Source organism: Haliaeetus leucocephalus, unplaced genomic scaffold (assembly GCF_000737465.1).
Source record: "Haliaeetus leucocephalus isolate CR32 unplaced genomic scaffold, Haliaeetus_leucocephalus-4.0 Scaffold151, whole genome shotgun sequence".
Taxonomy (NCBI): Eukaryota; Metazoa; Chordata; class Aves; order Accipitriformes; family Accipitridae; genus Haliaeetus; species Haliaeetus leucocephalus.
This window is the reverse complement of record NW_010972587.1, coordinates 3,476,826-3,502,631: the sequence shown is the minus strand read 5'-3', so window position 1 is coordinate 3,502,631 and position 25,806 is coordinate 3,476,826. Positions and strand designations below refer to the sequence as shown.

At 43.5% G+C, this 25,806-nt stretch overlaps 1 protein-coding gene across 1 annotated transcript in view; it reads right to left on the bottom strand.

Moving 5' to 3' along the window:
- Window positions 1-22,476: 22,476 nt before the first annotated feature.
- Window positions 22,477-25,806, bottom strand: part of TPH2 (tryptophan hydroxylase 2) — a 51,404-nt gene continuing 48,074 nt past the window's right edge. Inside the window, exons 10-11 of the mRNA XM_010561789.1 lie at window positions 23,373-23,506; window positions 22,477-23,284 (exon numbers count right to left, since the gene is read on the bottom strand). Coding sequence (XP_010560091.1) covers window positions 23,110-23,284; window positions 23,373-23,506 — 309 coding nt within the window. The 3' untranslated portion in view covers window positions 22,477-23,109. The remainder of the gene's footprint in view (window positions 23,285-23,372; window positions 23,507-25,806) is intronic.

Below are 25,806 nucleotides of genomic sequence, written 5' to 3'. Positions count from 1 at the left end.
TTTTCTTAGTCTGCTGTGACCTCTGGGATAGAACCAGTAGCCTTTTTTTTTCATGAAAGCAAATTCAGATGTTAATTGAGCTGGATAAAGCAATTGGCTGACTCATGTAAGTGAAGTGAAAACACATAGCTCTCAGTCAGGCTCATTTTATGAGTCTACAGAAGAAATAAATATTAAAAAAAAATACATGTCATCTACTACTAAAACCAGAACTGCACTCAAGTAAATGAATACAATTAACAGACTGGATCCAAGGTTTAGGAAATGTCCAGATCCAGATCCACCAGACATGACAGTCTAGCTGGAAGCTCTCACCACTACCCCACAAAAAACCTGACAGATGCTCATCAGAATCATTACAAAATTTTCTGGCTAATCCCTAACAATTTCAAAACAGATGCTGAAGTCCCTACTTTAACTCACTCTGAATTCAACAACTGAGGACATAATAAAACTGGATCAGGTGGGTATTTTAAAGTATAAATCATAAAATAGTATGTCAAAGTGCAGTTTTCCTAGCGATAAGAGAGTAGGAAAATATAATAGCAGATAAATGGGCTGTGTGGGAAGAAGATACAACACATTGTAGCCAGCTCCCCATAGATGTTAGAAATGAAGGGCATCAAATTTAAAGGAGAGGCAGCAGAAAATATATCTTAGAGGATTTAAATGGCACAGTCCACAGACCATTTCATTAGCCATTTTGAATTATGCACAGGTCCTTTTGCCAAAGTGTATGACTAAAAAAATTCCAAATCATTTACGAAACCATTATTAAAACATTTCAGCTCCTGAAAACTGCTTTTCCAGGGTATCTTTTTTCTTATTTTATTAGACCATAAATATGTCAATACAATTTCATTAAAGGCATAATGAAAGACATTTACCAGCAACGGTGGGAAATGGGTTCATTTGACAATTTGCAAAACGAGAACTGTCAGTATTCCTCTAGCTTTTCCTGATGCCACTTCAGGCTTTGGACTACTTCCCCAGGGGATAAAGCAGATAAAATGAATAAATGACTTCCCCCCCAGAGATGTAAGAAGTCTATTAAATGGCTCTGTGACCGCGTGCTTTCTAGGAACAGGCGTTTGGCACGGCGGAAGGCGCCGACCTCTTCTGAACTAAACCGGCTAGAATTCAGGCCAAAAAAGGGGGTGAGTTTCTGCCTCCTCCCTCAGTGCTGCCCTTCAAGGGGGAAGCACAGCGGCACGTTTCCAAAGGCACGAAAAGCTCCTGGGTATGGTGCCGCATCGGCAGAAGAAAGGGACGTTGGTGAGGGACAGTGGACCCAAAATGCAGATCTGTGCCGGCCAAGCAGCTCCCCGGGGAGGAGAGGTGCCCCCCACCACGGAGCTGGGCAATGGCAGGGATCCCTCGGGGCTTGCCCAATTTCTCTTACGCTCTCCCCGAGGACCCGCTGCCAGCCGTTAGCGGAGACAGGATTATTTGGCACTCCTCATTTCTTACAACGCCGTGGCTCAGTAAGGCAGGCTGTATTTTTTCTGCCCCTGAATCCAGAAACCATAGGGTGCAGCAAAAGCAGTGCAGAATTGCTAGACAACATATTTGAAATCACCTCTGTTGAATCTATCACATTTCAGGGGTCTTGTTTTGATCAAAATGCTCTTCAATTCCTGACAAACTATCTCCTTTTCTAAATATACTCCTTCTCCCCACTTCCACAACGTCCCAAGGGTGAACCCGTCTAAGATATTAAACCACATGGACTGAAGCTACAGTATGGATATGCTTTTTACTACCAACAGAAGGAAATGAGAGGAAAAGAGAGGAACACATATTAATTCAGAATTCCCTTAGGAGAAATAGCTCCAGCCCCAGCCTCCCCCGTATATACTATTACTTCAAGGGTTGTCTTCATTAAAGAATATTCCCAGTGTAAACAAGAAGTCGGTATTTCCTCAATATTGAAAAACACATTTTGGCTTTGGTTTAGTTGAATTCTTCTGCCCTCTTCTAACCTAAGGAAACTCAAGCAAGAAAACAGCAAACAAACAAATCATGCTCCTGCCACCTTTTACACTACATGCTTTAATCTTTCAATCACCAAATTTTTTAAACCTGCCACATCATTAAACACCACAAAAAGCCAGGCAGAACGAGAATATTGTATCACCAGAGATACATAGCTCTAGCACAGGCTCATGAAGGAAAATAGTTTTACAGCATTTCCTGAAAAAATCCACATAATTGGATAGCCTCTGCAGCGGAGCTGCCTCTTTCCCTGCTGGGACCGAACAAACCTCTTCCAGCAAGGAATTACTTAGTGCCTGGCAGTGGGACTGGCAATAGTCTCTCTCTGTGTCATTATGACTGAGATTGGACACTGCACCCATGTTGACACATCTTGGGTTTGAACTCCTGCAGACCATAGGCAGGCAGTTTCTGTGTTTGAATTCATTCATGGAAAGCGCAGTTTGGGATGGCTTAGGGTTTTCTTTATGAAAGTTTTCTACTACCACTTACTATGAAATATATAGGAATTGCCTCAGTGCTGGTCAGATCACTAAAGAATTGACTGTTCGTTCTCCATGACCTTAAAAGCAGACCCATTTTTGAGAGCTCTTCTGGTCACATGAAGGCTCTCCAATTCTATTTAATATCCAGCCTATCTGAAGTGCCAGCAAAGAGGGAATTTGAGCACTTATATTGTGGGAAATCTTGAGCAGGGCCTCAGAATTGTTTGAACATGCTGTCAAAATAAAGATTACTCAAAAAATACCAACCTCTGCAGCCAGAAATGTGCCAGTCTACGCATCTCAAGCTTCTGCTTAATCCAAGACAGCCCTCCGAGATCAGTCATGCTGACTGCTGGCACACCTGCCCCAGGCTGGAGATGCTGGAAGCTGTGTGGTCCCTCAGCTGGAGCCAGTCTGCTGGTGGATCCCCCCAGAGTCCCGTTCGGTGGCAGGCGCCAGCAGCTGCTCAGGGCAATTGGCATCGCTGCCCATTTGTGCTGGAGGTGGCAGTAAAAGTGACAAGAACATCAGTCTCACCGAGATGAAATGCCCTGTCCTGGGAGCTCGTCACTTGGCACAAATTTCAAAATCAGAAAAAAATGCTTCTACCCCAAACGCCACCGAGATCAAACCCAGAGAGGGAGGAAGGGGAGGTTGTTTTGTATTATGGAAGCTTCTCTTTTAGGCTAGCTCTTCTCGAGGGTGACAAATAACTCCACAGTACCTGTGGTTCGACAACAGGCCTTTTGCCTGGCCCCAAAACTGCCACACCATCTTTCAGTTCCACCTTGCTTCCCTCCTCCAAGGGCCCAAGGGTTTTCGAGTATGTTACAAAATCAGTCTTGGTGCTTCCAAATTAGTCTGGACACAATGCATTTCAATTAAACAAGGCTTCCAATAATGTATTTCAAACACTTCAGACTGAAGACTGGAATGAGTAAAAATGGTTGGGAGGAGTGACGGAGATCTACTTGGGGAATTTATCCTGCAAAGGAAATAAATAGAAGGTTGTTAGATACTTTTGCACTGCATAATCAGTTTGTACTGTTAGCATCCCCAGACAGCGGTATGTGTATAGAGGGTGCTGCAGGTGGGATCATTCCTCCTCGCCGGCAACAGCTGCAGCAGCATCTCTCTGACACCAGTTGCCTCCAAGAGACCCAAAGGAAAGAACAGCAGCAGACTATAAAATTGCCGCGAGCATAAAGTTACCATCTTCTCCCCAGAGTCTGACCTCCACAAGCAAAAGCTCCCTCCCCAGGCCCTGAAGGCACAGTTAATAACCTTCAAGTCTGGCCTGCCAGTGAGATCGTTCTCCTGGAAATAGGGACCCGGAGCCTACCCCAACTCTAAGGACCATCCACAGATCTTACATGAAACAACCGTTGGGTAAAACACAGAAACAGCCAGCAGGCAGAACGACAAGATGCTGCCAGCAGTGAATCCCCAGCGGTCCTCTCTCTTCCCCACACATCTCCCTCCTGCCCTGCAGAATAACAGGGATCTCCCTGCTGCTCCCTCCTTATTTCAGTACCAGTTTTGATCCTCCTCCTCCCTGGGGCTCTCTCCTGTGCCCTCCCTGGGAAGGTCTCTCCTGCTATCGTACCCCCTTGTGCTGGGCTCCTCCGGGAGCAGAAGGAGGCTCTCACGATGAATATGTGCATCCTGAGTCCGCAGGAAAAGTATCCATATGCTGTAGCACAGCTGAGATTTCAAAGCAGAAGTTCTTTCTGCATCAGAGTTGAAGCAAAGCTTTGGAGGCTTTTTGTGGAGCAAGATCCCCCACTAACTGGAAAGTGCAGAAAGGGTAGGAGCTGGGTCCGAGTCTTTCATCAACATGCAGCAAAACAAAACCTCCACAAAAATATTCCAAATCTATGATGTCATTTACCTACATTTGAAAACTATTCCCACTTCATGGCATTTGAACCACGTCTGTCTTCATAACAGAGACTTCCCATCTTCCACAGCAATACATTTAATTCTTTAGTGTTCTGGTGTCAGCAAGAACATTGTTTAAAACTGTTATGAAACATGTCAGTAAAACATATGCCCATTACGTAAACTTATATGAATGCAGTGGAACTAAAAGCTGTGCTATTATGTTAATACTATTGAAAGCACATTTCTATACATATATGTATAGATGTGTGTGTGAGTAGCTATATTGATACAGTAAGTGTATGTGTGAAATCCAGCCCACTGTTGTCAGTAGCAAAACTCCCTGTGGATACAAAATTATATAGAACTTCACCTTATATATAATAAACAGATTTACAGGTATTCTAGCTGAAACTTTGAAGACCACCAGGAGGATTTGGCATCCAAATTCCATATGCAACTTCAAAAGTCTTTGCTTTGCTTTGAAAATTTGTGCCTGTGTAGTCAACTGCATTAATCAGTTGTCATATACAACTGCAGGTTGCTGTCAAATTATTGTTTATTAGCTGCAAATAATTGCATGTGCACATTCGTATGAACTTTATTTATGCAGTCGTTTTCTCAAGAAGCACACCTGTGGGTGCAAATGTACACATCCCATCCTGACAATTCAGTCCTTATCTTGTACCTGCTATTTAGTCCCTCAAAAAAAACCACAAAACCCAACCAAACAAAAAAGAATTAAAAAGCTTTTCCCCAGACTTCCCCTGGAGCAATATCCAAAATATACTGTTGGTTTTATCCCTGATGAAATCTTGAAATAAAACAAGCAAACCCTTCAGATGAACTCCCCAGGCCTGAGCAGATTTAGTTTAATTTGCCACAGTCCTTTGTGGAGCTGCTGTTCCAGGGAAAGCAGCAGGTCTTGATCTTGGGCTCTAACAGATGGCCCCAACAATATGACAGTAATAGCATCTGACATGTGCTGTTTCAATGATCTCTCTAACTCTCGGAGAAGTATGCAAGCATTACATACCGTGTGCTGCTTCAGACTGTTATTTTTGGCATGCTTCTGCTGGCATATGTTATGATGAACCATTCACAACATCTTACATTTCCATCACGAAATAAAGGGGAAATAAGAGAGTAGGTCCATAAGCCTATCATTTAACCTTGTTCCCAATGTAACATTTCCTTTGCATGTGGGTCAGCTCCACAGAAACCAAAACCCAAACTGCATTTTGAGCGATTAGCTGTATTGCAGGAAGTGGAGTCCCAGGGATGGTAAAGAGACAAGTTGATCAGAATATTTATGCCCGGCTCTCGGAGTGTTTTGCAGTGACACATAATCAGAGTTTTCTACAATATGCATTCAACGGTGGCAATCTACAGTCTGAATGGTACCTGGTGATTAGGGAGCTGTGAGGAGCAGAATCAGAAGGCACCGAGTGCCCCATCGAGGTGGAGCTTTCCTGCTAATTGCAGGGGTAATGAAAACATCCCCTTTCAAGCCCAGAGGATTTTCTTAAGGAACTTGTGATTTTACTCATTGCCAGGTTTAACAAAACAGGATTTCAGGCAGTGAAATGCTTTCAGCTGCAAGCAGCAAAATCTAGCTAAAGCAGAAACATCAATGATTTTCACTGAGTGCAAGTCATTGAAATGTCTTAGCATCATAAACTACTCTTGATTGCTTTTTTCACAAACGAGCTGCTGCCAAATAGAGGACAGACGGCAACAGGGAAACCCATCTCAGCTGCTTTCCTCCTCAATTTGCAGTTACACCCCCTACCATTTTTCCCCTTAAAAGCTTATCTAGCTCCTCATAAAATTATTTATTGTTATTGCCATGTGGGTTGTTTATTCAGTCGATGAAGGACAGGCTCCGGCAGCCCTCCCTCCCCTACCCCTCCAGGCCCTTACCTCTCCTTGACTTCAGCCGACGCTGCCTTTTCCTCTGGCTGGGCTCAGCCTCGCTCGGCTCCTGTAGCCCCATCTCCCCTTCACAGTCCTGTACCTTTTTAACCGCCTCTTCTCCAGAGGTGCAGGGACTCCTTTTAGTGCATCTGAAGGGGCTCTTAAGCAGAGAGGTGTGAAAAAGCTAGAGCACAGAGGGAAAGGTAAAAAAAATCATGGGGTTTGGTTGTTAGGTTTCAAAGAAGAAAGCCAAACATTCTGCAGCACACCCTTGAATTTTCCTCTACATGAGGAGGAACATTACATGTATTTGTAAGCTCCAGCACACAAAACTACAGTATTTGCACCAGAAGCATTACAGAAGAGACGTTTCAGGAGTCATAGCCCCCAAAGGTGGCCACTTCTCTCTCACTCTGGCTACAGACCATGAGAGGGGCTTAGAAAAAATGGCAACTAAAAATGGAGAGTCCCATCCAAGTGACATGGAGAAGAGCTTCTGACCACAGTGTATTGAAAACCCACTGGGAAAAGGGCAAGGGGAAAAGCAGGGAGGAGCGGGGAAGAGGAGCTCTTCTGCAAGAGCACCTGAGCAGGGAAGGAGCCACTGTGATGGAGGCAAGGCCAACCGCAGACTGGTGCTCTTTGGATCCGGGGCAGACAGAAGACTTCAGCCTCCACGGAGCCGCCGGGGCATCAGCGCCAATGCCAACATCTCCAGTTAGCAGCACTCGGGATATTTACACATAACCGCTTGCACCAGTCTCCACGATGGCTCAGATTCCTACAGCAGAAAGAGCGGGACAAGGCAGAAGGAGAAGAGGCAACCAGCCTGCTTTGCAGGAGGGACTGTCTCAGCTGGCTCTGGGGAAAGATTTCCACCTTTGGCAACACACGAAGGGGCTGCCCTCCGGGGAGGTCGCGATGGGCGAGCCGGCCAGAGCTCCAGCTCCCGTTTGCTCTGCAGTCATCAGAGGGGCTCAGTCCATCACCCACAGGCAGAAGATGGCTCATGCCTTCTTCCTTTCTTTATCATAGCTCTTCTTTCCTGTGCTTTTCCTTCCCTGCATGCCCCTTCCAAACCTTCGGATAAAACACTCGGTAATGAAGCAAGTGGCACTGACATTGAGTGAAACCAAGGACTGTGAAGCTGGCACTTCACTGAGATGAATGGGGTGGAAAGGTTCGTGCTTTTCTGTTAAGGCTGTCTGCAGACTCAGACAGACAACATTACGTTAATTAGACTGTGGGAAGATGTTCTTGGCAAACAAAATGGTTAGAAGTTCCCTTGATTTAACAGAAGCTTAGATTTGGTACTCTACGATACAGTCACGCCAGTCTTGTTAACTCAACAAATAGCTGGGTCTTGGACACAAGGAAGTTATTTTACATGCAATTACAGAGAAAACCTGTAATTTCTCCCCAAATAAAAGGAACTTTTCCAGACAGCTCCAATCCATGCTCTTGTCTTTACAGTTCAGTACTCATTTAAGAGCAGTTCTAGTCTGAGGATTATCTTTGCAGAAAATAGCACAGTCAGACTCCATATTTACATTTTTTCCAGAGACTTCCAGGTCAAATCACCTTGCTAAAAGTAACAAGACCATAATTTCTTTCTCCTAGACTACTTGTCCTCTAAATTCAGCCTGGAACCTAAAATTCAAAAAAGCCTATTGTAGCTTTGGTTTTCTGCTATCTCAGGAATCATCAGTAATAGCGATCCAAAACGTAGTCAGGAGTTTTAACCACCTTTGTCATTGCTGTGGTGTCCCCAGGGTACGCAGGAAGACTACAGCCAACCTGTAGGTCCTTTCCGTGCGGACACAACGGTGGTCCCGCTGTCACTGTGCTGCCGCTCGCCTGTTGGCACACACGGTGCCTGCCATATCGACGGCCATGCTTTTTTTGCCTGACCCTCAAAATAAAGGGTTACCCCTTCCTCCCTTATTCCAGTTCATGCAGCTGCCAAACTGCCAATACCTCCAAGAAACAACATACAGATTATTTTTTTTTTTTTTTTAATCAGGGTAAGGTAGTTTTTATGCTAATTCAAATTCCCACTGTACCTCTGGGAGGAATACTCACTCTAAGCAGAGGTAGCTAAGCTAAAGGAAAAGAAGTAAAACCTAACAACAAGCTTCATCTTGCCCCTTCCAGTTCTTGATGCACAGAGCCAGAGTTCTTGGGAGATATGGACCATGCATTGATGGATGGGATGTCCAGCCCAGATGAGAGGTGCTGGGCTCCCTTCTTTCAGGCAGAAGAGCTCTTATACCTTTAGTCACCTCTGCTTCCAGCTGGCTACTGCATTTTGGAGGAAGAGGGAGAGGACTTTCCCTGCCTGAGTTTTAAAAGGGAAAGATCACACACTCCTAATTTTGTGAAATTAGTCCTGCTGGTTCCAATCAACTTGTTCCTGGCTTTCAGGAGACTTGCTCAGGGAAATGCCTGAGTGGAAATCACAGTTGGACTTAGGCAGTCGCCTGGTCCAGACAATGGCACTTCGGGATCTTTCCAGAGATTTAGGCACTGTGAAATGCCAGAGTCAAGACTTGTGGCACTTAAGGAATTCAAATACCTCTAGGGTGTAAGCGGGAAAGGAGCTGGCATTTTCCATGCTTTTTGACTTAGGTGTCTACATTTTGCCTAAACTACACTTTCACACCCTCTATTTTGGCACTGATGCCTACATTCAGGAAAAGACCTGTAGAAGACACAGATACTCTCCCACCAACTGGCTACCACTTCAATTAACTCCTACATGAACAGAAAACTGACAGCCTGATGTCAATGCTGGTGATGTTAAGGTCGACAGTAAGTGCCTCTCCGTTCCCGTAATGAGACGGATACTTTATTCCGTGCCTGGTGAAAGCTAGAGAAAAGGCAAGATCAGGCTGGTGGAAGATGAAAATGTTACTGGGAGAAGTAATCAAGGAACATTATAAACAACCTTTGGATAGAAGGAGCATTACTTTGGTTTGCAAGCAGGAGGCCTGGTTAGAAGCCCAGCAGCACCTGACAATCATGTAGCTGCATTAGCTGGCATGGGGTCTCTTGACTCCAGCTGGTCAGGAGCTTGTAAAATGACTGTCCATTACATTTATTACCTCCTGATTATTCTATTTACAACACGCTCTCCCCAGGGAGTCCCCTGGAGCTCCCCAGACGAGCTGCTGCAGAATCACCAACTGCAGCAGTTGTACTGTGGAGGCTCCTACCATAAGCGCACGCCTTGGGCATTCAAGAATCTGTGCTGGCAAGCTGTTAGTTTTCACCTATAATTACCAAAATGGCTTGGGATCTGCCTGTCTGTGAGACACTTCTCTCCCCAGGTGATCAGACTGTCACAGTGGCACTCAGCGGATGCACTCAAGCTGTCGCCTCGCCAATTTAAGGAAGAGCAGGACCTGCTTGCAATGTTTTGCTGAAGAGGGCTTCAAGCTTTGAGATATTTTCCCTTAGCTTGAACAGAAAGGTAAAATTCCCTGGAATCTCTTGACTTTTACAAGTACCCTGTAAAATCTGACAAAGCTTTTGCAGTGATGATAGCAGTGGTAAAGAAGGGGCATGCAATCAGTATTTGTGAGTTGGACAGATTATTGTTTATCTACATTTCGTTATTCAGCACTTAGTCTGTAAATAAAAAGGACACCAGTGGATTAGGCATCCAAATCAGCAAAAATGAAGGACTGTATCTTTTTTGAGAACTTTAAGGAGAGTGGGGGAGGAAGGGAACATAGGTCACTGAAAGAAACAAATCAAATTAACAGTAAGATTTGCACTGGCAAAGAGATTTTACATTTCAGAGTGGGACACGAGAGCCCTCCACATTTTCATTAATAAAAGAACTCATGACCTACTATTTCCAAACAATCCGCCCCCAGTGTTCAGCTCAAACACCCAAACTATCAACACTGTGGGAACAAAAAATGTAGCTTGAGCTTAATTTGGTTCCTTTGTAAAGCACCACACATCTTAGCCTGATATTCATTTTCCCTACAACTCTCTACCTCATTTACATTCACATGCCAATATACCTGCTATCAAATTTGCTCACACCATTTCCTTGTAGACCCCAAGAGCTGAGCATAGAAAGTTAATGTTGGTAGTTTAATGCCTTGAGAGGGAGAATTAAAAGCTGTTCTCCTGGCATCAAATTAACCCCAGCTTGTTTGAATATAAAGTATATAGCAAGGGGTGAGTCCCTTGATCCTTATCAGGTGGGTGAAATATGCTCACATGTACAGAGATTGAGATTAGCATGAATTTACATAAAACAATACAGACTTGTGTGGAAGAGTGGGCTGTGTGAGGGAATACAAGCACACACCCCCTGCCCATGGGCAATCACTCTTCAGTAGGAACGGTCACGTTTGTTCCATGTGATGGAAGAACAGCAGATTAACTGACTGTGTTTTGACACTGATTTTGGAACAGATCCTTGAAATTAGCTGAAGTCTAGATAATGGGGTCAAAGAGACTGAGGCTATGAACTTACTGACTCCACATAATAATTTTCCCAGTTTTTACCCCATCCATAAAGCCGTATCCTTGGTGTATGTCCTACTTCACCGCCTCCAGAAGTTCAGGAGAATGAGGTCTGTGGCTCTCTGGAAGCTGCCCTAACCCGAGATTTGCAACACCCTCAGAGCAGGGCAAAGTGACCTGGCCTTTGGGCTTTGACACCCAAAGCGCTAAGAAAATTCTTTGGATCTTAGTCCACAATGGGAGGATCTTCACAGGATTTCTTTGCTGAGCCATAGGGGCTGTTAGAGTCTTAACTCAAAGCTGCAGCTCACTCTCAGAAATAAGCCAGCAATAGGCTTACAAACTAAATGAGCTACAAGTTGCTGCCTTCTTTTGCAAAATTGCATTCCTCCATGCAAAAGATTGTTTTACTTTACATGCTTAAGTTTGCTTTAGCCCATCTATGGGAGATCAGAAGAGATCTCACTCTGCCAGGCACAGAGCTTACTGGTTAATAATCAGTGATTAATGTCTCAAGCAGAAACATGGAAGATGGTCATAGAAGAAAACATTAAGCAGACAGCACTGTGGTTCCTACCACAAAAATAAGATGCAATCTGTAACAGTATCCACATTTGGCTTAGAAAGAGATAGCAGAGCTTCTGATGGCACCATTATTACAAAGTATTAGCAGCATTTGTGAAATGTCCCGGTCACAGTGTCTCAGCACGGCTGAGGCTGGAAGGGGCACCTGGAGATTGTCTAGTCCGACCCCCAGATCAGAGCAGGATCAGCCAGAGCAAGTTGCTCAAGGCTGGGTCTTGCCTGTAAGGACACAGACTCCACAACCTCTCAGGACAACACGTGCAAGTGTCTGACCACCCACACAGTAAAAATGTTCAAGTTCCGTCTCCTGTACAGCAGCTTGTGCCCATTCTTGTCACTGGGCACCCCTGAGAGGAGTCTGCTCCTTCTTCTTATCCCCATCTCCCATCAGGCATGCATACCGATCGATAAATTCCCCCCGAGCCTTCTCTTCTCGAGCCCTCCCAACCTCTCCTCGGCCAACACATACTCCAGCCCATCACTGTGTACCGATCCCACAGCAGCGTCGCCCCTGTGAACAAGCACAAGATCATTTGGCAATGCCGCTGTCTCCGTTTCTGTTACGCTCACCCAGTGTCCTGCAACACCGGCCGGTCCAGCCCTCAGTGCCCCTGCCCTGTGCGGGGTCTCCCCGCTCCCTGAGATGGGTTTCCTTCCTCCTCCTCCTCCTCCCTCCGGGACCGCGTGGCTGCCAGGCAGCAAAGCAGGGCTGTCACCTCAACAGGGTCGGTGAGTGCTGGGAGACACCCTGCGCTGGAGTACGAGAGCATCCACGGGAGAGGGAGGAGAGGAGAAGGAAGTCCTGGTGCCACCCTGGGCTACGGCACCTGGCACGGGTGTGAAACCCGGCCTCTGCTTCCATGCCAAAACCAGCACACCCGACCAGACAGGGAGCAGGAACTAAACCACCACCCACCCTTCCGCGGGTATGGCTGTATTCGATGGTTTCACAAAACCACGATACAGCCCGCGGCTCTCCCTCCTCACGCTCCTACACACGCTTCAGCCCGGGGATGCCACTCGGACAGATATTTTCCTGGCCTTGCCCCGAGCGAGCCACTGACCTCCAGGGACTCCCACCGGGAGAGCCCACACGCGCAGCCCGAGGACATGAACCGCTCCTCGTCACCAGCGGTTCCCTCCGGTGAATTACCCCCCTTTAACACAGCAGCTGTGATTTTTTTCACGATTATATAAACAATGCCTGTCTCCTTAACTATCGAAGTTCCAATCTAGCCCCTCATCACCATACTTTCTGGGCTGTAATTATAACATTATTAACGGTTATCCATCCTCTGTGAAGTAAAGTAATCCTGACTACACCAGTTAATCAATACTTGGACAAATGAACTGAGCTTTTCCCTGGGCTAGGACAAGTAATTGTAATTATGAGATGTGATCAGCTGGTGCAGTACGGTTACTAACACATGCATCTGGCAGAGGAGTGAAGTTTTAAATATCTATCAAAAGGCTCTGGTTTCACAGAGACAGTATTTCTTTAAGTCTAGTTAAGCACTTGTCAGAAACCATTAGCTTTAGCTAATTCCTCCTTCTGAGGAATGACAAGCAAGAGTCCAGTGGACTGACTATTGAGATCCCTTGCTGGCACCGTTGTCCATCTGTCCGTGCGAGCGCTGAGCAGAAGGCATCGCATTCGCAGCAAGGTCACAGGGCGTCAAAGGGAAAAGCATCAGAAGGCAGAGTGGATACGGACCAAAGAAAACAGTAATTTACGGCAAGCCTTGAACACTTTGAGGCATCTGGTAGTCAATATGGGTTAGTTACGTTATGTTTGCTCTGCTTTCTGCATGAGAACCACACGTGCAACTTCACAGAACCCTGGGCAGCAATTACGACATAGGAGACCATGGAAAAATCTGCTTGAAAAATAATCTGGCCTCTTTTTAATTTATGCATACATACATACATACACACACTAAAAGTTCAACTGTATTGCCTAACTGAGGAGCCACGCACAAGATTAATTAAGGCAAATGGTTAATTTAAACACAGAAGGGAAGGAGGGCAATAAAATACCAGTTTGCTTGTTTGCTTTAATCTTCTAAAAAGACTAGAATAGGTTAGGGTTTGGTTTGGGCTTTACAGATCCCAACACTGGGAAATGTCCAACAGTGAAGGACACGTGCAGGCTGAAAGCACTTACTTAGGCAAATTTATAAAGTAGATGTCCTGTCTGTCATCTTACCACGAAACATTTTTCAGAAATCAGCAAGAAATAAAGGTCCTTTCTACAGTAGCAAAGATGAAGCCGTCTTCTCAAAGGGAAACACAAGTCACCTTTCACCACACTGTAGTGCCCCAGGCAACTGAAAATAAGCTCGCAAGAGGGAATCATGGGGAGCAAATGCTATCTACAACAACTTCTAGGTGAGAGGGCCAGGGAGGCTGGAAGTGGAGCAGTCATTCTCTTCAACTTGGTGGTGCTGGAAAGGGAAGATTTCTGTTTGCACCACTTGCTTACCAACAGAGGGAAAACATTTTTTCCCAGTTTGTGGTTTCTTTCCGTTATGCTAGGCCCAGTAGAAAGCAGGAACTCAGGAATTTAAGGGAATCCAGAGAAATCTGCTGTAGCTCCCCAGACACAGCAAATTCTGCCCAGACTTACTTTAAGAGAGCCCTGGGACCACCATGGTCTATACTTCTTAGCTCAAAGAGTTACCTAACTGCCAAGGACCATCACAGCCTGGTAACTTTTCGGGCAGATTCCTCCTGCTCTTCCAGATATGTGATTTATTCCAGAGCTAACCAAAATGGAAGGTTTCACTTAGATTCAGACCACTGCCAAGGTTTGCCTGGAACTTACTAAGGTCAGAAAGATACGGGGTGAGAGCCACCCAATGGAATGAAGATACCTAGTAATGCTACATTTGCAGTAACTACCCAAGGCTAACTTTACAGAGAAAAGCACTCATAGGTTGCTTTTCATATCATCCTCCTCATGGGACAAGTTTGCCCCTATTGCCCTGTATTCACTCCTGCAATCCAAAGGGAATGCTGCATTTCTCTGATGTACAGGGAGCAGATTAATTGTACCACGGCAAATCCCAGCCATGAATCCAGTACTGCTGGCTTGCCCAGCAAACCCAGGCCAAGTGTACCGCTTCCAGAAATGGCAGCAGTAAAATCACCCACAGACTCAGCAGACATTTAACCAGGCACATCTATCCCAGTGTCATTGAGAGGTAGCCCTAGAACTGAGGATTCTTTTCCTACGCAAGGACAGAGGTACTGGCACTTAGGATTTAAAACAAACTAAGAAAGAAGTGGGTTTTTTTTTTCCTTAATATGCTAAGATTAGGTAACTCCAACTCTTCTGCTACTGATAAGCTTAAATGCCTCTCCCCTAGCGAAGTCATGTAGGCTGTTTTTGTCTAACCTTCTGCCCCTTTTCCATTTTATCTATAGGAAAAAGGCAGATACTTTCCCTCTGCCGTGCAGAGTTCCCCCTTGGGTCTCCAGGAACAATGTGCCAAATGGGTGCTATGAAATTCATGCTCTTCAGTTGCGCTGAAGCCACTGACAGGTGCCGTTCCCAACAAGGCAGGTCCCCCCCGCTGCCCACCCTACCTCCTCAGCGAGATCCTAGATTTCAGCACCCACATTGACTGCTGCTGCTGCCACCAATTTAAGCAGCTCTCAGACTAAAAGCATTTTTAGCATCAACTTTATACTCATTGTTTATGGTGAGCATAAGGGTTAGACTCAGATTCTCCCATGATGTGACAGTCTCATCACCATCTAAGCAGGAGGGACTGCAAGAAGTAATTGCTGCTACTGACTTCTAACTTTTTTGTATTTTAGCTATGTAATTTGAAATAAGACTCCTAAACCCTCAACTATGCAGGCTGTTACCCTTATTAATAGCTTTCATAGCCATCTTTATAGCCATCGCCTTCTTCCACCCAACCCACTGACTCTCACTGGATTTTAAAAGCTCTACTGAATTTATACTTTGGGACAGGGGTCGCCCCTTTACAATATATTTGTCCAGAATCTCCTTCCAAATAGCCCTGATAAGCACTAATGTACCATAAATAGTCAATATTAACAAGTGACTAATTACGCTCTTCTGGCAGGCTGGTCCTAGATTTTTCCTCAGCCGAACACTCTGACCCCACGAGCAAGAAATGTATGCAGTCAGGGCTGGCTCACAAACATTTCCAGATTAAAAACTGAAACTCCTTATAGTTCAAGTGATTTCTATTCTCAATAAAACTGGGGTTAAAGGCAGAAAAAATGTCATCCTGTCTTGTAAAGCAGTTTAGCACATTTACCAAATGCCTCTGGGAGAAGCATCCCGTTTTCACCAGAGCTTTATGTGGCCAATTCAGCTGTAACAGTTCAGGCTACTTTACTATCGACAATTTGACAAGTGGACTCAAACAGGAAATGTTTTGTGATTTCCTTTCGCAAACCTGGATGGGGAAAACATTAAATAGAAATTGAAAACTGAGCTCCCTTGGCATTTTTCTTCTGGACCTATTTTCCCAGGGAATTTAACTTCATTTTTAGAGGAGTGTTCCAATAGACCACTGGAAAGATAACAATTGCTTCATTTCCCTTCCCTCCAGCCTTAAACAACCAGGATTTATACAGTTATTTTTATTCTTTTCACATACCGCAGCCTTGCCTGTTTATAAAATGTAAGAGGTAGACAGATAATTGTACTATTTCACTAGTAAACAGGGAGCTGAATATGAAACTGAGCTCAGAATTGGAAACCCTGTCAGAGTGTTGGTGAATCATTGTATGAAACAAATTGTTCACTTTCTGTTCAGTCCATTAGCTACAAGGATGGAAAGAATTGCTCTCACAACGCATAATGCTGCAATTTCCTATATTCACTCAGCACTTCCCCTTTCCCGTCTGCAAATCAGAGGCATTACATTTGAGATTTAATTCGCTCCCTCTAACCACGTCTTCATTCCCAACTCCGACAAACCAAGCTATCGCTCAGTGAAAACGCAACAGCTTTTACATAGCATTCATTAATACAGCGCTCTTCCTCTCCTTTGGAAATAAGGTAATGGCAGGAAAACACAGAAAATTATATCGAGGCCTCTGTGCCTATACAGCTGCAAACAGCCCCACTTTTGGTTCTCCTGAGCTTTTTGAGATGGCATATCAAAACTCAATCCACACAAACCCCTTGTCATTTCTATGCCAGATTTTGCACCGACGTTGCGATGAGAAAATCAGTACTCGCCTACTGGTACCACACGGTTGCCCATGCCCTTCCCTCGTGTTTGTGAGGCTGGGGGAGCTGCTGACATTTTTAACAGTGCCCAAGCATCGGGCTTCCTAAGCAAGCTCTTTAAAGTGATTCTGCCTCTGAAATGGGGCAAGGAAGATTGTATCTGTACAACCATTAGCACGGGCCAAGAGTCTTCCCTTGGATGCAGGAACTGTGCTGACCAACACTGGGAAGAAGCAATGAGATCTCGGAAAAGACCAGACCTCGATGCCTCTGCATCTTCTGCGCACTGCATTTTTGTTCTGGAGATAACATTGCAAAAGAGGCTTTTAAAAAAACGCCTGCAAATGAAATAAGGAACAGGCCTTGCGTGCCCAACTTACGGCTCTAGCTCCTGCTCCAGCAGACACAGATCTATCTCAGAAAACAGTGGCTGGATCGAGACCTGAAGGTAAAATGTAGCCTTTCTGTCCAGCAACTATGAAATCTATTTTGAGCTACTTCTAACTGAACTGACTGGCACTGGCACTAAAATGCCTTTTTGAACATGTGCTGGTTTTGCAGCAGTTGAGATTTTGACTCCCCAGTTCCCATCTGATGTGAGATACTTGCTTTTTCATAACTTTACCTGCAAGTGATCTATCAGGTGTAATCATTAAAAGGGAATTCAACCAAATTGATCCTCCAGACAAATTCTGCCAGAGTGGCAAATCCACTATGTGCATAACCTTAAACTCATTTACCATTAACTGGCCTTACTCACATCTCTGAGGTTAGCAACTCACTACATGGAGGGATGGTAAGGGAGGGTAGCATTTTAGGTGTACCCATCAGTTGTCAAACCCTGGGAAATGACAGCATCACGTCTTCAGCATTACTCTACTTTCATATAGAGTAGCAAGACTGGGTAGGGAGTTTGATGGCAATAAGAAAAGCTTGAGGCAGAAAGAGCTAAGAACCTCAACCATTCCATAATTAACATCTCTCTTTATAATCCTTATGGAAAAATAAAATAGTAACACATTTCAAAAGGTATTTTGCAAAGGAAATAGAAAACAAAACTGATTTAATAGGAAATAAAAGTGATGCTGGTCTCAAATCACCCACTTCATCTCCTGCGGGGAGGCAGGGCTGTTTGGCTCTGGAGTGCTTTATTGCTGCTCTGTTATCAGAACTGTATTCACACCGGAGCTCACGCAGAACCCAGTGGTGTAGGCGTATTTGGGTTGTATTTCAGGTCATGTGCCAGTTTAACACAGACTGAAATCTACCTCCTGCTGCTCTGCAAACTCAATTCTTTTCCTCCAAAGGTGGAGCATGGCAACAGCAGCTTCTTCTCCATTATTTTTCCTGGACATTTGAAACTTCTGACTACATTAAAAAAATGTCCACCTGAATATCCATCACCCACTTGCATTTTAAAGTACGTGACTATGTAACCCATTTCACACTTATTCCACCTGAATAGTCCACTCCAGGCCAAATCCCAAGTAGATGCCAGCACTTATTTTTAGTCTCACCTTAACATCTCAGCAGTCGGCAAAGAAATACGAATTCTTACTCTAAGATGTTGGAGGGCCTTTTTAAACTAAATGTAGTTGTTGCAAAATGTTTTGAATAGACATCACTGAATTCTGATTATTTTGTGTTTACTTACCTTTTCTCTCAGACCAGTACCAAAATGAAACAACACAGGTTTCATGGAGTATTTCAGCCAAGGAAGACATTATTTAGCCTCCAAGCTCTGTTAAGTTACAGGAAATTGCCAATAACGATGCCAAGGACATCTCTACAGCCTTCACTATGTTAACTAGAGGGACTCATTACTAATAAATATTTGCTAGTGTAACCAGAATCTATTAGCTCCATGTCTCAAATGTACTTTGAAGCCCAGAAGAGGAATCTGTCACTATTGACCTGTTCTTCACTGAGAAAGCAAGTATTTGTCTGTGAAACATGTCCATACTTCAAGTGACTGATACCACAGAGCACAGCCATTATATAACAATACCACAATTATTCCCTTTGCAAATTATTTGGTAATACGACAATGGTTCCTACTGAGATAGAAGGGAAGCTGCCATATTTCTAAAAAGGCATAGACTGTCCTGCTGAAACAAGAAGAGAAGTGTCCAGATTGGGTGGAAAGCTGATTTCCTGAATGGAAGGGCATTGCATTGATCCTTACCTGGCCCTTAATGTAACACTGGGCTGAGCAGCAGGTGTGGTCCCCACGTTCCCTGGCCAGCTACATCAGGGGCCAAAATCAAAGCTCCCTTCTGGACAACACCAGTGGGTTTCTTTCCCTTGGAAAGCAGGGGAGTTAGGGAGAACAGGCTGCTCTGTGCACAGATTTCAGCAAAACACAAGGTTGATGCGTGGCTGGAGCACTCAGGCTCAGGAGCTTGGAAGAGCTCCAGGTTCTCCAGATTGTTCAAGGGAGCACAGTCTTCCTGACAGCCCAAACGCAGGCACAGATAGGACGAAAAATGCATTTCTATTTTGTTTATAAAGTTGAGCAGCTTTAAACCTTGTTTACAAAAAGGACAAATGCTGATTGCTCACAATCAGTCTTCTGCCTCTGGGGCACTAGCAGGTAACTCGCACACAGAGCTCTCTCAAACAGCCTATGAAGTTAAAATAGAGCACCACAGTCAGCATTTAAGGCTACACTCCACTATGGATCCTATTCATTCCCTAAGGGAAGACAGAAAGATGAAGAACCACTCTTTAGGGTTGGTGAAAGACTGAAGGAGGAGGCAGAAGTGCAGGTGAGGTACAAATGCTCCACAGTGGTGGTTGTTGACCATTACCGCTTTTGTGAGCTGGCTGGAGCCCTTTCATGAGCAGGCTGAAGCCTTTTCCAGGCAGTTGTTCTAAGAGACTTCAAGACATTGTATAGCTTCTCCCCTGGCTTAAGTCAGGACCGACTGTGCTATTATCATTCCTGAGAGATAGCAGCCTAACCTGTTCTCTTAAAAACTGATGGAGGCTCTGCTGTCTCCCATGTTTCACCGTTACATAACTTAATGCTCCTTTCCTTGCAATTTAAGTCCATTAGTTCTCGAGGCCAGAGAACAGCGTGTCCCTTCCGTTTCTGCAGCTATTTCTGTGTGTTTGAAAAAGGTTATCACATCTCCCCTCAGTCTCCTCTACTCCAAACTAAGCAATCCCAGCTTCCCAGTTCATCACACAGAAGCCAGGCTGCTGCTGGCTGGTGATAGCTTTCAGTAACTGCTGACTGGGCTGGATTTGTACCAGCAGCCTGTAGGTGAAAGCCTTCAGCAGCTTTAGCTCTCTGAGCCAGGCTGTCCTTTCAAAGATGTGAAACTTTCTTCTGTAATCCATTACAGCGTATCAGTAAATATACATTACAGTACAGTGAATTTCTGGAATTTTCTCCATCACATTAGGATATCATAACAAGAAGAAAGGAAAACACACCTTATTTCGTGAAAGTGTACTAAAGGGCTAAACTTAAAACAGGCTTCTAAACAGGTCTTGAAGAGTAGAGAGGGAAAACACAATGTATTGCATTAACACCTTCCCTACTCCATCCCCTCTACCAAACAAATGAAACAAAATGCATGAACCATGTCTTGGTTTGCAAATGAAACTTGGTATTTGTATTTGCTGCAATGTCTCGGAGTGTTGTTTTTCATTTTAGACTTTGCATGGTAGTAAACAGTGCAATGCTTTACATTCATTAAGCTCGGGCCCATTTACTCTGTGCAGGCAAAGCAAGTGCATATATCTCAGACCCATAAAGCATCAGTTCAGAATTACACAGGAAATAAATGAGCCTAAGCCAGAAGTCCAATTTCCAGAGTCCAGCTCACTAAAGCTAAACAAGCACCTTAGATAAATATGGCCTATTTTAAATGAAATGTTAGTGTAATTTGATAACTGTCAATAATTCCCTCATTATGCCTAAATGAGCTTGTCATCCAAGGAGATTGCTGCATGGCTGATCTTAATTTGCTAATAAAAACCGTAGAGAAGAATTTCAGCTAAGCTGGAACTATTTGATTCATAAAAGTGCAACAGTGCACTTTTTAAAGCATTCCTTCCCAGTCCTGGCTCCTGACTGGCTGAAGCCCAAAGCCAGTTTGCTCTGCAGCCTGTAAGAAGATAGCTTTGCTACGTAAGAACAATGAGTGATTGTCTCTCTAAATCACTATTATTCCTTAGCCCATTATATTTAATTTATTTTTAATCATGTTGTATAATAGAAATAAAATCATTGGATTAAGCATATATCTAGCAGCAGGAGCCCATTATCCTTTGACAATGTTCTGTTTCATTGACATTACATCTTCATTGTAGACAGTTTCCTTGCCATCATTAGTCCTAAAATGACTATTGGATTTCAAGGGTTTCTCCCTAATCCATAATAAGATTTACTCGCTAACAGCACAAAACAAAACAAAGATATGCTTCTATTGTTTTACTGCTGTGGAATTCTTATTTTAAGCTATTCAGAAAAGTCAAGAATAAATCCAGATATTATAAGTATTTAAGTTTTCCTGTGTAATTCTGATTCAAGGGAAAGCCTCAGTAACTTTGTACGCTCTGGATCTTTGTTACTCATTGTGGCTTTATTTTACTTAAGCAAGCAATAATACTGTGTCAGTTCTTGCACTGAGTAAGATCTACTATCCCTTGCACAGTAAGTTTTTCAGACCAGTTAAAGCAAATCTCAGTACAGTCCATTTTCTCCACAAAGCGCTATGAGGGGTTCATCAGATCCCATGGGAATAAAGATGGAGAAACCTCCATGCCAAGGTTGCCAGTGATTCCTCTGTGATAAGTGCTAGCTAACAGAGTCAGCACTAATGTTGGGAAGTTAAAAACTCCTCCGGCATGCTGATCCCCATGGGATAATTCAACAGCTCTTCATCTGTACCAACGGCAGTCACAGTCAAATCTAAAACTCAATTTTTCCACACCTTATTAACAGCAGCATTAGAATGCAGCAGGGACCAAGCAGAGAAAAGAGAGTTTTCTGTTATCTCATAGTTATCTTTGAGGAGGTGGCAGATTTCCCTGTGAAAATTATCCTTATAGATTGCCTCTTATTTAAGGATATGCTGGTACTATCAAGTGGTGCTCTTTTTATGCTGAAATTGCTAGCAACACTTAAGAGTATTTGCATGACTCTTTCAGCTGGGAGAGCAGCTTCAATAGATACCTATTTTCCATATATGTAGAGAAGCTATGACACTTTCACCCATACTGACATGATCTGCAAAAGCCATGTGGTTTCCATTAAGAAGGGTCCACACAATATAGTCAACTGTCCATTATCTTGGCTAATAGGAGAATAGAATAACCCAGATAAAGGAAAGACATGCATAATTATTGCTTCCAGATAAGAGCCGGCTCAAGTATTTCTGCACTGTGCTCCCCAGACAGAGCTTGTACTTCTGTCAGAGCTTGCTAACTTCGAGTTTATTAACCCAGGCATTACCTGCATCCATCTGGTACAAGCTACGCAGCTTGGGTGTCTCTATGATTTAATCACCCCACAAGTAATCTACTAACTGATAATCATCTTGGCTATAATTAAATAACAACTTCCATATTCACTCTTTCATATGTGCTGATACTGATACAGCATAGATCCAGTCATGCATGGCCACGTCAAGGTTGAATGTGGCATAACAGGGAAAGGCAAATTATGCATGAAATGCAAGAGGAGTACATTCAAAAGACAAGGGAACACGGAAGGCACACAATGATGTAGAAGGGCTTTATATTCACATCTAACAACCCGGAATTAACACAAGCACTTCCTCTCTTCTTCCCGGATAGCCCTCGCAGAGGAATTATGCTCAGGACTGTCACAGGCAACACATGCATGAACTAGAACTACCTTTCTACATGAATAGTCAGAAGCTTGGGGGTTTTTTATTGTGTTGCAATTACTCAGCCACGTTGAACATTTGTCAGCTGTGAGTTCTCATAATCTGTAATCTCCACAGACCTTTTAGTACTGATACATAGCCTTCCCGATCTCAGCACTGGTATATAAATTGTATTGTTCAGTCACAAGAGACACTCAGTTCTGTTACAGATATATGGGCAAAACATTGTCTTCACCACTATAGAAAGAAATACAGATTCTCTTACAAAGAAAATGAAAATGTTGCAAATAATTTTTTCTGGATTCTTATGGGAGGAAAGGGATTATAAAGAAATAAACTCAGACTTAATGAAATCAGCAACACCATTTCTTATACATTGAGGTGAATCATCTCATGGAAACAAAACCATTGCCAGGCAAGTTTTTAATGGTGTACTTATACATGACATTGTGCTGAGGAATTGATGATTATATTCTGCCACATTCCATGTTGCATTTACGAATTAGCGTTGCCTTGGTTTGTCTGGACATTACAATTAGACAGAGCTACACAATGATGCAAGCTACAGGCCAAGCTGTAAAGGGAAAATTGATGGGTTTCAGAAGTTAGCCATATCATGTGATGTTACTAGACTGGCTACAGAAAAAGCAACTGACAGCAAATCACAGTACCACACATATCAAATCCCTAAATATCTGTTCATTTTGCTTAAAGCATCACATACAGTGTTTAGATCGCTGCGGAGGTCCTGGACAACATTTTCTATACTCCTGGTATCCTTCAGAATCTCAATGCTTTGCGTATATGGATTGAAATACACAGAGAAGGGACGATTGATTGATTTGGCAAAGTCCCTGAAAGAAAAAAGAAAATTAACACTTCTCTTTTTTCAACTGCTAAAGAAGAGAAAATTAGATTTTTATGTCAAGGGAAATAATTTACCTCATCTTTTCTTTGGCTTCTTCAAAACTTTCTGAAACAAAGTAAGCTTCCTGGAAAGTAGTGATAAGGCATTCTTGCAAACAGGTTGTCTTTGGATCGAATGTTTTCACATTGGCCTTGTCAGAGAGAGCATGCTGCAAAACACAGCACAGGATCTGTTAAACTGTATTTTGATACTGCTGTGTATCTATACAACTGTTCGTATATACAGCTTTTGTATCGCTGTGCTGTAAGTTTTCCATTAGTTGGTAGCCTCTCTTGTTTTACATACAGTGGTTTTTCAGCTTGAACAGAATATATCATCTGTTACTTAAAAAAGCTCTTTTTATGAGTAATTTTTTTTCAAAAAATAATTATTAAAATAATAAAGAGGAGATTAGAAATGCACCTGCCACGTAGGCATACAGACCTAAATCTTCAGCCAGAAACAGCAAAGTCATCAAATAACCATTCCTGAAAAATTATCTATACAACTACAAATATGTATGTCCCCAAAATGTCACTTAACTGGCAGAACAGATCATCATCTTGGTGGGTGAATTGAGTCTGACCAAACCATTCATATAATCTGTGCTCTACATTTTCAGGCCAAAATCATATACTCTTTTCCTGACAGTGGGTTTAAGAGTGAAACTATGCATCTGAAAAACCATTAAATAACGCCCATTTATTGGGTGCTGATGAAATGCATTATCCTTCTGCCGCGTACACCTGAGCAATAATGCTCCATATAGTACTGCAAGGAAAAAATAACTAAACACGCATAGACAAGTACAGAGCAGACACTAGGAAGATGAGGCATCAAATGCTGCTACCCAGATAAGAGTTTTCCGATTAGTCTTTCTCTTTACGTGACTGGCACAAGGCACTAGAAAGGACACAGAGGTTTCAAAACTGAAAATCAGGTACTGAGACATTTACCAACACAATCTTTTTCTAGCTCCCCCTTCCACTTGAATACTTGTGTTAGCTTTTGGATCTACCTTAACTTTTAAAGCACATGTATTTTCATTCTCAGTGCTCTGTACAGAAGTACCAGGTAAGGAAGAAGAGCATATTTAGGTCAACTTTCAACCTTCTTTAGTCCCCTAATATCTATCCATAGTGAAGATGTGCATGTAAAGCACAGACAAACGACAGGGAGGGAGCAGATCCCTGACGTCCGAAGGTGCCTCTTATTTCTTTACTTTCTTTCTGCATGGACATTCTTTATAGCAGGGTAAGGTATTAACCTTAAGGTATTCACCACACCTTTTATCTGAGCTCTTGCTTATGCTCATTCCTAAATCCCTGTGAAAGGCTCCGAAAATATCACACTAGCTCTCAACCTGCAGTCTCCAAATAACAGGACATAAAACTGGAACAAGAACCTCTTCCTCCCACCTCCTCTCTCTCCAAAAATAAATACATGAAAAAATAATGCATGGAATCTTAAAATGTCAGGGAATTAACTTTCTTCAGTACATGTATCTTTTCCTTCTCACAAGGTTTGCTGTTTCTAGCCAGTCATCAGTTAAACAGGTTTGAAAACAAAAATCAAAACTGGTCTGTCTTAACCAGCATCCTCTTCAAAATGGATTGCAGGAACAGGCTCACCTTATTAGGCCCCTGACTATATCCCTGCTGTCACTTTCTCCTTGCAGAGCCATAATGTGATGGAGTGCCTGTAAATTTAGGCATTTACCTTCTTCCATCGAAATGAATTTGGTTGTCTTGACTGGGAATTATAATACGCTCCCTGGAAGGCTAACTACAGATAAAAACATCTCGTCTTAAGGTGCCTTTGTACTTCCAGGTGAGACTTGATGCCTCAAATGTCTAAAGCACAACGTTTTCAGCCTCTGAGTGCATTGAGCGAAGTCCCGTGCAGGGAATCAAGAGGGTGATATGGGCCACATTTTCTTAGGAACTGAATCAGTAGGTGACCACTTCTGGTGCCTGAATTCTTTCCTGCACTGTGACAGCTTCAACAGAAAGGGTGACAGTGTTGTCCTCTCCTCTTCGCCACCCACTAACAGCTTCTGCTGGGCCAGGCCTACTCCTTGGGATTTAGCCATCAGAGGCAAGAAGGGAGTCAGCCTGCGGCTCCCACCCTGTGAACAACTGCTCTAATCACCGAGCCCTAATTTTATAAAAGGGGAGAGTTTAAAGAGAAGCAAAAGCTAATTCTTTATCACAGTGGATGTCACCTGAGAAAGCCTTTCTGATTATTTTCCTCAGATTATCTATATGAAATGACTCCTGCTTTCTGGATCCCAGTTTAGTTTATGCATGAGCAGAGCTGCTGCTTCACAAAGCAACTCTGTGGAGACTGGGATGTGCAGACGGCAGGAAACACACAACCTGGAAACAGAGGGTTAAGAATTGAGACATATCTCCAGAGTTAGGTAATGGCTGATCTGTTATTCTTAGGATTGCAGTTTGGGAATGAAGT